This window comes from Papaver somniferum, chromosome 3 (genome assembly GCF_003573695.1).
Source record: "Papaver somniferum cultivar HN1 chromosome 3, ASM357369v1, whole genome shotgun sequence".
Taxonomy (NCBI): domain Eukaryota; kingdom Viridiplantae; phylum Streptophyta; class Magnoliopsida; order Ranunculales; family Papaveraceae; genus Papaver; species Papaver somniferum.
In genome coordinates, this window is record NC_039360.1 from 172462217 (window position 1) to 172478453 (window position 16237).

Sequence of the window (16237 nt, forward strand, 5' to 3'; positions counted from 1 at the left end):
TTCTTTAATACTCACTAACTACTTTTTTAATAGGGTTGTTGGGGCTGTTTCCCGTACGGCATTTGGCCTTAAAACCATTTTAATTCTGGTCCAACTTGGTGAATGGTCATTCCAGACTCCAGTTTAACTAAATAAAACATTAACTAGCTAACATTCCAACTGAAAAAGCCGTGTCATATTTTTGACTTTTTTTTCCTTCTTTTTTCTTTCCGTTCTCAACCTCTCTACACGACAAACTTGACACTAACAGAGTAGAGAACCGGTGTGATATGTACGTGTAGTTTGAAAATATTACTGACATACAAAGTAATTAAAAGCAGAAAGATGTCAGCTGTCTGATATAATTGCGTTGCATGAGGGACTGCCTTTTTTTTCTTAGAGATGAATGCAATGCATAACTACTACTAATACTACTGATATGTCAGTACTCGGCATACACTTCCAGAAAATACTTGAGAAGCAATTCCAGGCTAGGTACTGTTCCTTGCTTTATTATAGTTATACTTTCCTTTCTTCTTTATTTCTACTGCTTAAAAAATTCAAAAGAAAAAAGGAAAAATTAGCTGAAATCTTGTTGTTGCTGGTGGTTTAACGTTTTCTAGACTGATATTTTAGTCATTTTGGTAAGTTCCCACAGATTGATTTCTATATTTTCTGATAATTTATTAACTGAAGTCATGTGTTCTAAGTGGGTTTCAGTAAGCCTGCCGTATATTAATGGTGGTCATGTATTGTTTGCTGGATTGCCTAGGGCTGCAATTGCGGTCATTCATCACTTTAATGGCAGTTTTTTGGGCTGTTTTAATGGAGTTTTTTCATGAATTCTGTTCTCGACCTTCAAGTACAATACTGATTTGCATTTCTGAAATGTGCACTGTGTTTGTTGTTCTCAGGTTTACATCGTAATACAGGAGAAGAAGAGAAATGAAGGAGTTTGCTGTTCAAGTTGAGAGTGGCCGCGAAGGACGAGACGGGGAGCCTTCGCTTGGTCCGATTTATCGGAATTTACTAGAGAAGGATGGGTTTCTACCGCAACATCCTGACATTAATACCTCCTGGGATATTTTCAGGTACATGATTTTTGTCTTTCATTTTGTTGCACATTTGTAATTAAGCTTTAAAGAGGAGAAAATTGAGAGAACTCAAATGGGTTGATGAATGATCATGAACAAGTCAATTGTTTGTTTGAGATTTTGAAAAGAGTCGTAATGTGCAGGACTTCTGTAGAGAAGTATCCAGGGAATAGAATGCTTGGATGGCGTGAAATCATCGATGGAAAGGTAATGTATATTGTTGTACGAAGCCGGGGATCTTTTATCTTTTCAGTTTTATCTATAAAAATCGATTGGTAACTAGTTCTAGTCGTTTTAGGTTGGTCCTTATGCATGGAAAACATATAAAGAAGTCTATGACGAGGTTCTGAGTATCGGTTCTGCATTACGAGCATCTGGTGCTGAACCCGTAAGCATTTACTGATTCTGGTTTTTATGATATACTGTAAAATCAAACCTATGTATCAAAGTTGATGATGGTGTCTGCTGATCTCTTGATCTACTCCTGCAGGGTGCCCGCATTGGAATTTATGGATCAAACTGTCCCCAGTGGATCGTCGCTATGGAGGTTTTCTATCACTCTACTACCTTCCCTTTTCATGAATTTCCTTTCCTGCACTTACTTTTGATTGCAATATTTCTGTAATGATCGAGGAATTTGAACCTTGTTGTGTAGGTTTGCAATGCTCACAGCTTAATATGTGTCCCACTCTATGATACTCTTGGTAAATTATTCGTTATGTTATGTGGCATTCATTGTAAGAATAGGATTGTTTGGATCAATCTTGTAGAACGAACTAACCACTGTTGTATTCTTTCGCTGGTGACAGGGTCTGGAGCTGTTGATTATATTATTGAGCATGCCGAAGTGGATTATGTTTTTGTCCAAGATAAAAAGGCGAAACAAGTAAATCCTCTACATGATTTGATTTATTTGTATAATTAACTTCTTACAGAAATAGAAGTTTTCAGTGATTTGCATTAATATTTACTAATTGGTATACTTTCTTCTTTCAGCTTTTAAATTCCGAATGCAAATCCGCCAAAAGATTAAAATGTAAGCATTTACGCCCAGTAAAGTAAGTGAGCGAGAGAGTTTGGTTTTTCTTCAATTGTCATATGGCGCTGCTTCTAACAGTGATATGTACCGTTGTGGTCTCAGTGATTGTTTCCTTTACTTCATTCACGAAGGAACAGAAAGATGATGCAGTTAACATTGGCATGACACCATATTCCTGGAATGAGTTCCTTCAAATGGTTAGCTTCTGAATCCTCTGCTTCGATGTTATTGTCAATGTTGGTTTTTGGATTTTTAGTCTTTAAGATCCTCCTTTTAGTTTAATTGACTCGTTTCTATTTGATCAGGGTAAAGAAAATCCAGTAGAACCTTGTCCACCTCAGTCTTTCAATATTTGCACGATAATGTACACAAGTGGCACTAGTGGTGATCCAAAAGGTGTTGTTTTGACTCATGAGAACACCGCAATGTATGTACAAGGAGTTGACTTGTTCTTGGCACAATTTGAAGACAAGGTCATTCTTTTTCCAGATATCTTTTGGTTTTACTGTGTGTTTCAGAGTTTTAATATGAGTTATATCAAAGAGATCTCATGTTGTTTTCATGGATTCATAGATGACTGTGGATGATGTGTATCTCTCATTCCTTCCCCTTGCACATATCCTGGATCGGATGATTGAAGAATACTTTTTTCATTCAGGGGCTTCAGTTGGCTACTTTCATGGGGTATATATGCTACTCGAGCTCACTATCCTTTCTAATTATACCTGAACACTTCTAAGGTAAATAATTTCTGGTAACTTAACAATTACTTGGATACAGGACCTCGATGCATTGGTGGAAGATCTGATGGAGCTAAAGCCAACATTCTTCGCTGGCGTGCCAAGAGTTTTCGAAAGGGTTCATGAAGGCACGAACAGTCAAAACTTACTTTACATTGACAGTCTTATTTAGTAATAGTGTAGGAGATTCCAAAACACGAGAACAAAAATGTTGAATGTGTACGCATTGACTATCTTTCAGGTGTTCTGAAGGCATTACGAGAACTTAGACCATTAAGAAGGAAGATATTTTACCTTCTTTATAAATAGTAAGTTGTGTATCCTTTTAGTTATATTTTAGGTAGAAGTTCATTTCCCTTCGACAATGCTGACATCGTATGTCTTCATTGGGCAATACAGCAAGCTTGGATGGATGAATACGGGATATAAACACAAATTTGCGTCTCCACTGTCAGACTTACTTGCGTTCCGTAAGGTCCGAATTCGTGAATCCTACTTTAGTTGTTGCCCCAGAAAATTTTCTGCTTGAAAACTTTGTATGTAATTCAGCTGATGTTTCTGTTCTAACTTTATGATGATTCTGTTGTTTGTGCAGGTTAAGGCTAAATTAGGTGGTCGTGTACGCCTAATAGTATCAGGAGGTGCTCCGTTGAGTTTTGAACTGGAAGAATTCTTGAGAGTTACAAGCTGTGCTTTTTTTGTCCAAGGATATGGTAAGGCAACCCTGCTTTCAGTGTTTGCAAGAAACAAACAAACCATATGCAAATGTAGGTTTTGGTTTACCAGCATAAAAGCCTTACATATCTTTCTACTGCTGTATCCAGGATTGACAGAAACTTGTGGGCTGAGTACAATTGGATTTCCAGATGAAATGTCACTGGCTGGAACAGTTGGTGTTCCCTCGGTATTTTCCGAGGTACGCCTAAAGGAGGTCCCAGAAATGGGTTACAATCCACTTGGTAATCCTCCATGCGGAGAGGTATGCGTGAGAGGAAGAACAGTTTTTTCAGGATACCACAAAAATCCTGAGCTGACAAAGGAAGCCTTTCGAGATGGATGGTTTCATACAGGTTAAACATTTTCTTTTTCTGTAATAAGACATTTTCCCAATCAAAAATTCATAGTCTAAGTTCAATTTTTTTGATCATTTATGTACCTTAACAGGGGACATAGGCGAAATATTACCAAATGGAGCTTTGAAAATAATTGATAGAAAGAAGAATATCTTTAAACTCTCCCAAGGAGAATACGTCGCTGTGGAATATCTAGAGAAAGTCTATTCGTTTATCCCAATTGTTGATGATGTGAGCATTGTTTGTTCTACCAATTCTAGAGTTGTCAAACAAGACAATTTAGCTATTTAATCTCGTTTCTGCTCATCCTTTCCAGATCTGGGTATACGGGGACAGCTTTAAGTCGATGCTGGTAGCAGTGGTTGTACCAAATGTAGCAAATACTAAGACTTGGGCAAGTTCAAACGGCCATACAGGTTCTGTCTCTGAACTATGTTCGCTGGAAGCTCTGCGAAATCACATTCTCTTAGAGCTAAAGCACACAGCCGAGCAAAAGAAGGTAAAATTTTCATACTTGTAGGCGCGTACATTATTGGAACTGGTTGCATGTTGTTTCTCTTTAACACACTTGCCTGTGTTTATGTGTTGCTCTAACCAGCTGAGAGGTTTCGAGAATATCAAAGGAGTTATTTTGGACCCTTTACCATTCGACGTGGATAGGGATTTGGTAACTCCAACCATGAAAAAGAAAAGAAATCAACTACTCAAACACTATCAGGTGACTAGAACAACTTCTTGACCCTATTAAGGACCTATTTAAAGTCTGTTCTGCTAATTAATGGAAAATACTAAAAACTAATGCAGGTGGAAATCAACGAACTCTATGAAAGCTTAACAAAAGGACGAGCACATTAACCGTACTGAGGGAAGTGACAAGATCTTGGCGCTAGCAATTAAGCAAAACCTGTCTTAAGAATTTAAGAGAGGTGCATGAATTCTATGCGTGAATGTGAAGCTTTCTGTAATCGTTTCAGCAAATTTACATTGTTCCTTCGTTCTAATAAAGCATGGTGAATATACATCATATAGGATCAATCTATATGTAATGGATAAGATGTATGAGATGACAAAACAAAACCCTTAAAAGTGTGTGATATAATCGATCAAATTGTATGAAAACTACAAAAAAACGCAACCTTACTAGACTACATGTTTGCTCAACAAGAAGCCTGGTGGGGGGAATTTGATGCGTTGCCGGAAGAGCACATAAAAAAGCTTAAAATGAAAACAAGCTTGCAGAGCTGGATACCAAAAATCAATATCTATGGGATTTGGGTCTGTCTGTACCTATTGGATATGGGAATTTCGCTCATTTGTTAAAAAATTACAAGCTAGATATTGTGCACACCCTCTTAAACTAATTTTGACCAGTTACTCGAGTCTGCTGATGGCCCAAGGCACGCCCTCTGGCACACCATAGAGTCGTATAATCTATACGGTGCAAAAAGGAAAATGGAAGGAGGGGCTATATTGACATGAAGGTTATTATTGGGACGTCACCATCCAATAGAGGGGCTTCACTTGGATATTTAGTGACAAAAAATCTGGTTATGGGATATTTTTGATTCAATAGCAACTGTCCAAACTACCCTTCAATTAAAATTAAAAATTAAAAACAGTAACAAAACCTAATTTTTATTCTTCATTCTTCACATTTCAATTGCTCTTCTTCTTTCTCTCCTCTTTCTCTTCATCCTTTTCATCGTAAATCCATTTGAATTCATTTCATCGAACAAACCCATGGTGTATGTAAGGTAATAATCGAACATACCCATCTTTGTTTACTTGTTTTTGTGCTTAAAATATGTTAGATTGAATGAAATCGAAGTAAAATTAGGGTTTTAGTTACTTTTTGCTAGTGTTACGTCTGGGTACGTTACTAGATTTTTCTACCGTAATTTAGTTTTTGAAGAACTTACGTCTAGGTTTAGTTCAATTCAACCGTAAACTTTGATTTGCATGTTGTATTACGTCTAGGTTTAGTTGAATTCCAACTGTAATTTTCAATTTTACGTCTAGGTTTAGTTGAATTCCAACCGTAATTTTCAATTTTACGTCTAGGTTTAGTTTACTGAATTTCCTTTCGTCAACCTAGCCGTAAATTTCAGAAATTGGTTTTACGTCCAGGTTTGGATTGATTCCAACCGTAGAATTAATTATTATCTAATAAAATTAAAATTAACTAAAGGGTTGTTCGGTCATTATAAAATTATTTGAGATAAGGGGTTTTTGATATTACTTCTGGGTGACCCGTTTTTGTCCTATTAGGTGACGCCTCTCTAATGAAATGTGACGCCCTAATAATAGCCTTCATTGACATTGTGCATTTGACATCATAGGGTTCATGGCATCCTACGAAGAACTGCATCTGGGTGCAGATATTTTAAGATATGAAGTGAAGTGACAAGATCTTACTGTTATCCTTGAATTCATAGAAGCAAATAAGCAGAACCTATCGTAAGAATTTAAAGAGAAACATAAGAATCGTTTGTGAATGTGAAGCTCTCTATAATCGTTTAGCAACTTTACATTGTTCTTTTACCCAAAAATGGATGATCAATGTCCATCCAATATGATCAACCTATATGTATCGCTGAAGATGTCCAAGCAAAACCCTTGGTGTGTGTGATATAGCCAATCAAATTGGACATATTTTCTCCCTAAAAGCTAATGGTGAAGCTAGAAATTAGCACAGATTTAGTTGTAAAATGAGCACAGTCGACCAAAAATGTTATCGAGAGTTATCGTATGAAAACAAAAATACCATGCCCTTATTAGACTGCCTGTTTGCTAGACAAGAAGACTGGAGGGGGAAATTCGATGAGGCGCGAAACAGGTTCGGGGAGTGTCCAGCATTAGATCTATCTTTGAACATCATCTTCCTCATCCTTGCTCCAGTATGTCTCTAAGATATAGACAGACATATCGTAGATATCCTTATTGTCATGGTTTTGCAGAGCTTCTATTTTATCTAAACCTCCACAATAATCAATCATCTCTGCATAGATATTGCCTCCATTAGTCTTTCCCAACTCGTTATCAGATTCACCAACCCTCAGGATGTTCTCAAGGCCTTTCAGGCATACCATCACAATTCTAGAATCTGTGGATGTCAAAAGATCGCAGAGTGGGTTTATGCATCCTTGCTCCACTAGATATCTACAGGAACAAAATTGTTAGAATTAGGTGTCAAACAATTCGAGGTCAATCAAGATAATGTGACTATGGAATGTTTAATGTTTCCCTCCCTTTGTCAATTGCTATGAGACATATTGGTAGGTCTCCTTCACTGAACCTGTGAATTATCACAAGATCACCCTACTCCTTTCAGGTGTAGTTTCAGAGGAAGTTCATGTATATGTTGGGGAGGATCAAGTGATAAAGGGTTTTCAAAGTCTTTGAGAATTATTTTTGGGCTCCAGCCAACTAAATCACTTTTGCTGTTCTTATTGATACTGATGCAGGTATAATTTGATGTGTATATGGTCAATTTGGGTATATATATACAAGAATGAGGAAAAGAAGTACACACCGGATGTGCTCATGTGCTGCCCCGGTGGAAGCATTGGTGATAGCCCATGCAGCTTCCTTCTTGATCTCAAATTCTTCATGCCGGAGAAGATGCACTACAGGTCCAATGATCTTAGCTTCAATAACAGCCTGTTCCATATACATGTGATCTAAGTTTCATTACAAACAATGTCATAAACCACGTAAAGTAATCGATGCACCACTATGAATAGGCTGTTTATCATTTGATCCCAAAATTAACGTGCTCCTAGTAAACAAAACATTTCCACTGAAAAAATTAGTGTTATACGACAAGCATAAGTTGAAAGTAAACATAAAATCCTTCGGCATTCATATATGCATAACGTGTGTATCTTGAAATTTCTGAACGGGTTAAACCAGATATGGGAATAACAGTGACTTGACCTGTATCTGACCAACATTTCCAGCAGTGATGTTTGAGATGGCCCAACAGGTTTCTCTCTTGATGTTCTTGCTGTAATTTTGAGTCAGAAGTTGATGGAAACAATAAAGCACTTGATTGTCAATTACGACCTGAAAACAAACAAAATGGTCAAAAAGATTAGACCATACTCTCTAAGCAAACAAAAAAGGTCAAAAAGAGATGATGCTACAAGAGCATGCCACCAAATGCACACAAATGCATAGACACATAATTTGACAATCTTCAAACTGGCAGACACAGTTAGAATGCCCTTCTACCATCGGATGAAATTAAATTAAACTAACACAGTATCCAACCAATCAACTGTACTCAAGACTCCTACATCAAGCAATAGCACCATAGACCTTTGACAATTACCTGAGTCTGTTCATCATCACCCGTAACAATGTTTCCAATGGTTCGAAGAGATGGTGTATAAACTGCAGGAGATGGATGACTGAGAGAAGTAAATCGTATCAGTAGTAGCCAAAGAGGAAGCAAAAAAGAACGAGCTTCTTAGAACAACCACTTCAATGGCTAACTCACAGATTCTTGCTTCACAAAAGGAGTATGTGTTTCAAAATAGATTCTCTTACAGTAAAAGATCCACAAGTCGTGGACAGACTCCCGCCTCAAGCACAGCCTGGATCTTGTCATTTGTGCCATTAGAGATATACGACACTGTCCGGCAAGCAGACGTAAGAATTTCTTCATCAGTTGAGTGGATAAGGTGCTGAAGAGCTGGCAAAACAAGCTTGACCTGATAAAAAGTGAAGAAAAAACAATAGCTAAAGATACAAGTAAAGAAAGCAGTCAATACTGAATGTAAGCACTTAATTAAGACAAGCAAAGATTTCAACAACGACCCCCCTCACCTGCTCAAATGGTACTGCTGGCTCGCCACGACATAAGTTAGATAAAGTCCATGTAGCAGTCCTCCGCATAGATAGTTTGGGCTTTTCAAACTGAGATAGCAGTGGCAACAGTGGATCATGAGAAAGAACAAAATCTCTACAGCTTGTCGAGTCACCAGCAATGTTACCCAATGCCCACACAGCCTGTTGATTAGATATGAAACAAAAACCAAATTGGCCCTGTATAATTTCTGGATCTATGACTAGGAAGTACGTTTTTAGTAAAAAGCTAAGATACGGGTGTAGACCTGTTCACAAACATCAGCACTCCCAGAGCTAAGAATTTTCACTAGCAGTGGAACAGCACCATGGTTAATCAAAGCTAGTGTATGCTCCGAAGTGCCTGATGCAACATTTGTCAAAGCCCAAGCTGCCTCAAACTGCTCAGAACAAATAAATAAGCTTTAGACAAGATTAGACAACAAATTTGCATTGCTTAGAATAAGCACTAAAGAAGAAATACATGTAAGTGGTTCATACTTGGAGTTGAGGCATATCGTGCCTTGCAAGAAATTCTACGAACCGTGGGACAACACCTGCTCTAACTACCTCATCAATCGGTGGATCACACTCTGCATAAATATGTAAATCAAATTTAAACCCATGAAGCAAGTGAGTAGGTTGCGAAACAAAAAAATTGGGATACACACTTGTATAGAAATTTATCTTAGAGTTACATACCACGCGATAAAAGCTTCCTATATGCAGTGGTCGACTCCAACTGTGCTTCTGGACAATCAGACCATATGTCTTCTATCATTGTCCAGATTTTTACCAGCTGTAAACAGAAAACAAGACATTCAGTTACCAAACTGTAAAAATCATGAGTCTACTTATCTCAATCCGAATGCAGCAACAAACATATACTACTAAAGCACCTCAGATTCACTAAAAGATTGCTCGCATCCAATAATTTCACAATATTGTTTTCATATGCAATCAATTTTAGGAGTTTCAGCTGACTAACACAACAAGGTCTATAATAAAAAAGACGAATAATGCTGTATGGACAGCGGGGACACCAAACACACTAAACATACCAAACATGTTACACGAGTGCAGTAAGGCCAGTGGCCTCTGTGTTATTAGGAACCCATCTAAATATCCTCATAAGTAATGAAGTTATGAAATGTCAAAAACGTAACTAGGAAAACCATTTTACACATTAGTCCAGAGATTTCGAAAGTAAGAAATCTTATACCAGCATGTAAAATACTTCCTCATACCTAATTTCTCAACATAATCCACAGAATCACAACTTAGTCAGTACTAATACCATGTTTACATATTAATGACCTAATTAATCTCCTAATGCTTTCATTTCTCACTCGATTTTTTTTACAGAAGGACCAAATATAGACAGATTCACACATACAATTTGTGCTAAAAAAATCATTAAAATCCAAATTATTTCTTGTAGAGTTCTATTTCCTTCGAAAAAATCCTGAGATTCTCTTAAAATACTAGCATTCTTGTTCTTTCACCATCTGAGATTCTTCGATTCCAAAACATCAACGAGACTCAAACCAGAAACGAAAAGCAGAGCAAATGCAAATTCAGTTTGAAATTCTAATCGCTAAAGAAAAGAACATCGTGATTTAACAAATTTTACCTGATTAGCACGATCAGTAATCGCACAACCTTGTTCATCTTGTTGCTGATTACCATCGGAACGAAAACCAGAAACAGCAAAAGTAGTAAGAAGAGAAGGTAGTTGCTCTCTTCGTTTCTTATTAAGATTATCTTCTCTTTTGCTCTTCCGAATCTCAACCATATTATCTTCTCTTCTTCTTCTTCCGCCTTCAACATCCACTGCACTTTTATACGATTTTTTCCTCATCATCTCCCTCCTTCCGGCGCCACTTCCAACCGCCGTAGTTGGTGGTCTCAGTGACATTTCGCTTACTGCTTCTCTCTCTGAAACTATCTGAAGAGTTTTGCAAATGAGGGTTTTGAGATTGAAGTAACGAAAGAGAGTACTAGAAGTACTGAAATCTGATATCTGTAGCAGTGGAGGTGGAAACGGTTTCGTGGACGAGTAGTACTAATTTAGGAGCGAAGAAACAAACAGACAAAATGGGGTCTGGTCATTTTATTTGTTCGATATTATGTCCTTACTTTTCATTTCTTAGTTTCTTATCGTCGAGGAGTAGCCCCTAGTACTATACATATTTACATCTTTGAGTCCTTTCCAAAAAGGTGCATCATTTAAGCATGAATTGCTAATGGGTTCCGGTTTACTAGGTCTAGCAGGCAATCAAAATTTATAAGTGAAAAATACTAGAACCACCCTATTATATGGGTTCAATATTTTCAAGCCTCACCAAATGGATCCTTCACTATCAACTTCATAATAAATTTTTTTGATATTTCTAGGTCCAGAACTTTAATTTTTGGGGTCAGGTTTTAAATTTTTTCGGATTTGCTGACGTCAGCGAATCTTTTAATAAATCATAAAATACCGAAATTAACCTTCAGTATTTATAATTGTTTTATACCTACCAAAAAATGAAAATCAAATCAAATTCAACTCTCTCTTCTCTTCGCTCTCGTTCAGAAACAGAATTGGAGATTTTTCTTCAGACGAATTCGTGTGTTTGATTGTTTCATACTGAAGTTTGTTAGTTTGATAGGAAGAAAACGAGAAGAAAAACAACATATTGTTAATTTTCTCTCAATTCGTTGAGCTGTATTCACCGGTTTTTCAGATCTGACGAGATTGTGAAGATGCATTGATGAACAACAAATAGGTTTGTTCGATTTATCTTTTCTGTTTGTATCAATTACGCTTGATTCACTAGTTTTCTGATCGTTTTTTTTGACTTCGATCTTCTACTGATGTCCGTTTTTTGTATTTTTTTGATTCTGAGAAGAGGTAGAAGAGAGGTTGGAATAGAGGAAGCTCAAATATAGGTACGAATCTGTTGTTGTTTGATCTTATTGATTTCGATTTTATGATTTTTGTTTTTCTTATTTTTTTTTCAGATTTGGAATTTTTTGATACGAAGGAGAGGAATAAGAAACCAGATTATTTCATAAGAGCAATTACAAAACAAGGTACGGATTCTTGTTGTTGTCTGATTTCGAATTTGTTTTAATTTTTCAGTTTTGTTTTTGGATTATTTTGCATTGATTTGAGAAGAGATCTAGTATTTGTTGATTATAAGAAGAAGAGGAGATCTAGTATTTGATGAATTACGTTTATAATTCTTGTTAGTATTTCTTGATTATAAGAAGAAGAAGAAATAACAATATATCTGAAGAAGAACAACAAATCTAGGTGTAGATATGTTTTATAAAATGTGTAACTTCAAGTTACACATATTGCCATGTAACTGCTATTTTTGTTGTTGCATGTGTAACTGCTATTTGTTATTGCATGTGTTATCTGAGAAGAAATTTACTAGATGGAATTTGTTGTTTTGTAACAACAAATCTGTGAAGACGTGTTGTTTTGTAAAATGTGTAACTTGAAGTTACATATATTGTTCTGTAGAATGTTTAATTTTTGCTTGTGTATCTTTAAAATATTTTTTTTCTTGTTTTCATTTGTTTAGTATGTTGATTGCTCCTTTGATTTTTAACTTGCTTCATATGATATACTTCTCATGAGGGGGCAACGACCCCGAGTGAATTGCGTTCAGTTTTTTTTTTTTTTTGCATATTATTATTGAATTGCGTTCGCTTTTATTTGTTCAGGTTGTCATGGATGTTGCTAGTTCCATTGTTGTTGTTCGCTATTTTTCTGATTTCATCACCACTCGTGTTAGTATTGAGACCACATTTTATGAGTTTAAAGACGAAGTTTGTAGGCAATGGAAGCAATTTACTCCACTTGGTATTTCTTTCTTATTCCGAGAAGGTGGGAAAGATCTTCCGGTTGACTGTGATTTTTCGCTTCGAACTCTTGCTTCCCTCACAAAAAATCAGAAGAAGACCAGTTTTGATATATTCTTGCAAAATGTTACTCATGTAGCCTCCTCATCTAGCTCTAGGGAAGTTTCTTCTGTTTCTAATGGTTCTAGTATGTCTTTGAGAAACAATCACGCAGTTGGAATGTATCTGGAAGATAGGAGCAAGCCTACAAAACCGTTGTTGTCGGATGGTTGGCCTAAGGTCCTCGGTGAGATTGGTCATGTGTTTGTGGAAGGGGTTAAGGAGGTCAGGATTGCTTACACCAAGTACCGTCTTCGCACCGGTTTTAATATGGTTGTAACACACAATGAGCGTTCTAGGTTCACGGCTAAGTGTACAGTAAAAGAATGCGTCTGGAAATTTCATACAACTTCCATTGATGATAGGAACGAAATGTTTCAGGTATGTTTCATTTGTTCTATTTTTTTTTTTAGCATTTGATGTTTTGTTACAGTATGTGTAACTACAAGTTACACATGATGTTTTTTTGCACCAGATTGGTGTTTTTTTTTGCTTCTATTGTATTGTTGTTACAGTATGTGTAAGTTATAGTTACACATCATGTTTCTTTTGCACCAGATTGGTGTTTGGTTGATTTGTTCATATTTTGTATAACTTTTTCAGGTCAGAGCTTATAACCCTGAGCACACTTGTGGTGCTGGTGGGCGCAATTTGAATCAAAAATACCCAACCAGCTTCTCGTCTAGTTTGTTTGAGGAAGAAGTTCGCAAAAATCCTCACAAGAAGCCATGGAAAATTGCAGATGATTTTCAGACCAACTGTGGAATTAACATGGAGTACTATCAAGCCTATAATGGTAGGGAGAAGGTTTATGAGACCATTTATGGTGACGATGTTAAGTCATACTCGTACTTGGTATGGTATATTAATGCTATAAGGGAAACTAACCCAGGTAGTGTGATAGACTTCTAATTTAATCCTGCAAAGAAAGAGTTCAAACGGATTTTCATCTCGTTTGATGCATGCATCAAAGGGTACTGGTTTTGTCGTCCAATGGTCTATTTGGATGCTACTTTCCTTACTGGTAGATTCAGAGGCTGCTTGATGGCGGCTACTGGGATCAATGGTGATAAAGGTATTTTTCTTAAGTAACTCTCAGTACACATTTGGGAATAACAGCTGTAACTCTTTAAGTTATATTTTTTGTTTTTGGGAGGTGTAACTTCAAGTTACACATTATTTTTCTGTTTTTGTGCAACTTATTTTAACTTCATTTGTGCACTCTTTGTAGGATTTTCCCCCCTTGCTATGGGACTATGCTATTATGAGAATATTGAAAACTGGGAGTGGTTTTTAAGGAATCTGCAACAAGTTGTTGGTGACGGGAGGCCAATCACCTTCCATTCGGATCGCCATGACGGACTCTTGCGTGGTGTTCCTCTCTTCTATCCAGACTCATTACATAGCTTCTGTTACTATCATTTGAAGACTAATCTTCCTATCAATGGATCAGATCCTAGGTACACTCTTGTGCTTGACCTCTTCCAAGAAGCAATGTAAGCACTCACACCTGAAAACCATTACAAGGCCATACAGAAAATAAGAGATCTGAATTGTGATTGGGTTGTTGATTACATTGCAACCATCCCACCTGAAGCATATGTGAATGCGTTTTTCCGAGGTTGTCGATATGGACGTACATCTAGCCAAATAGCAGAATCATACAATAGTTGGATTAAGGTTCACAAGAAGATGCTTGCATTTGCTCTTCTTCATCAGGTTTGCAGTGTGCTTTTTCTGTTTTTTTTTGTCTTTGTTTCTTGTTTTGTCACTTTGTAGATTCATAAATTTTCTTTTTCTTTTTCTTTTCAGATTAGGATGAAAATTATGAGAATAATGGCAAAGCGTCGTGCTATTGGTGATGTTATGATGACTCCATTAACTCCGGAGTATGAGAAAAGGCTTGAGTCTCTACAAGATGAAGGTTTGGCATGGTAAGTAATTGTTTCTAGTCCTACCGTGTTTGAAGTTTTAAGCGAAAGGACTCACAGAGTGGATCTAGAACATTGTACCTGCACCTGTTAAAGGTTTTATTTCTTATGCTTTTTTTTTCTCTTTGTATGTTAATTTTTTGAAAGTTTACAGGGTATGTAACCTCTAGTTACACTATCTATAAGCATATGTAACTGGCAGTTACACATTTTGTATATGCATGTGTAACTGAAAGATACACATCCTGTATATGCAATTCTGTTTTTTTGAGTGCTTATATATTCTTTGTTTTTTGTTTTTTTTTTGAAGGTGGCGTGTGTACGTTTTTCCTTGTGCTCATGCTCTTGCAGCGATACGAAAGATTAAACATGAAGCCATTGATTTCATTTCACCGTACTTTACAAGCGACTATTATAAGAAGACTTATTTGCACGCCATCCAGCCAATTCCCAACTACAATATGCCTGTTGATATTGACAAAGACAACACCATCAACCCTCCATCTGTCATAAAGAGACAACCAGGTATACCCCAAGGCAAAAGGATTTCAAGCAAAGGTGAAAAGAAAGCAAAGAGGAAAGTTCATTGCAGCAATTGCAAGGAAGCAGGTCATAACAGGGCAATTTGTAAGAACCCTCCGAAGTACACACCACCCTAGCTTTAAGCTGAAGAAGTTCATTTATGCAAAGTATTTATTTTATGTGTGGTTTCTTATTTGTCTTGGATTATTTGTTTTTTAGTTTTCTTCATTTCGGTTCGCATGGACCAAACTTTTTTATGTGTCTGCAACGTTGATTATGTGCAAGGATTTTTCATTCAATTTTTATTTTATTAGTGATTTTATATTCTAAGTAAAAGTGTCTTTAGTTTTTATTTTATGTCTGATCAGTGGTCAAATGCTTGTGTAACTTTAGCTTACACTCAAAAATATGGATGTGTAACCAGAAGTTACACTGTTGTGAATGCATGTGTAGACTCATGTTACACATGATAAATGCATATGTAAACTCAGGTTACTCCTTCAGTAAATTTACACATCAGTTTAAGATGTGTAAGTTTAATTTACACATCAGGTTACACATGTTGCATACTTATGAAACCTGTACACACATCATGAAAAGTTCTAACAAGATATTTTTATAAGTCTAATAACAGCTTGTAGTTGACAAAAGTATAAAAGTTTTAAATTCAATGAATTTCAATCCAAAAATATATAAGTTTTGCAAATCCAAGAACTGCTAAAATCTACTAACTGATGAAATTTAAAATTTTTAACAACATATTTTGCAAGTCTAACAACTGCTCGTAGATAACAACATATTTGCAAGTATATAATTTTTTCTAATCCTAATGACTGCTTTTACACATCTCTGGATGGATCCGAAAGAATCTTGAATAGCATGCTTCCTCTCATGCGGTTCACCTTGTCAGCCAACCATTGCACCATAGTTGGGGTTGGTTTTTTTTCAAGCGGTTTATTCTTCATACTGATCTTCATGTAGGTGCATACAAATAGAAGACAGTCAGGAAATGAACCTTGTGGGGGCGAAGCGAGATTCTTGGCTTTTCCATTCA

The 16237-nt window shown here is 36.5% G+C and overlaps 3 protein-coding genes across 4 annotated transcripts; 2 read left to right on the top strand and 1 right to left on the bottom strand.

Moving 5' to 3' along the window:
• Positions 1–324: 324 nt before the first annotated feature.
• On the top strand, positions 325–5073 carry LOC113358041 (long chain acyl-CoA synthetase 1-like). Of its 2 annotated transcripts, none has more exons than XM_026601544.1 (20): positions 325–474; positions 894–1070; positions 1217–1280; positions 1372–1461; positions 1564–1620; positions 1729–1777; positions 1883–1959; positions 2070–2109; positions 2215–2309; positions 2418–2585; positions 2686–2796; positions 2893–2980; positions 3094–3160; positions 3252–3327; positions 3448–3565; positions 3677–3922; positions 4017–4156; positions 4242–4424; positions 4524–4643; positions 4730–5073. In XM_026601544.1, the coding sequence occupies exons 2-20, from the start codon at positions 925–927 to the stop codon at positions 4778–4780; spliced, it is 1986 nt and encodes a 661-aa protein (XP_026457329.1). In that variant the 5' UTR covers positions 325–474; positions 894–924; the 3' UTR covers positions 4781–5073. The 2 variants fall into 2 exon arrangements, with proteins under 2 accessions (XP_026457329.1, XP_026457330.1); XM_026601545.1 differs by lacking the exon at positions 325–474 and adding an exon at positions 487–623.
• A 1376-nt stretch (positions 5074–6449) lies between these two features.
• Positions 6450–10810, bottom strand: LOC113358042 (importin subunit alpha-like). Its single transcript, XM_026601546.1, has 10 exons — positions 10407–10810; positions 9476–9572; positions 9275–9366; positions 9043–9174; positions 8756–8938; positions 8477–8640; positions 8259–8337; positions 7862–7990; positions 7458–7585; positions 6450–7084 (listed from the first exon to the last, which is right to left on the bottom strand). The coding sequence occupies exons 1-10, from the start codon at positions 10689–10691 to the stop codon at positions 6787–6789; spliced, it is 1587 nt and encodes a 528-aa protein (XP_026457331.1). The 5' UTR covers positions 10692–10810; the 3' UTR covers positions 6450–6786.
• Positions 10811–12499: 1689 nt separating this feature from the next.
• Positions 12500–15320, top strand: LOC113360350. Its single transcript, XM_026603864.1, has 7 exons — positions 12500–13111; positions 13334–13622; positions 13704–13805; positions 13962–14226; positions 14377–14449; positions 14543–14664; positions 14972–15320. Exons 1-7 carry the CDS (start codon positions 12500–12502, stop codon positions 15318–15320), a joined length of 1812 nt encoding a protein of 603 aa, XP_026459649.1.
• The last annotated feature ends 917 nt before the right edge of the window (positions 15321–16237 follow it).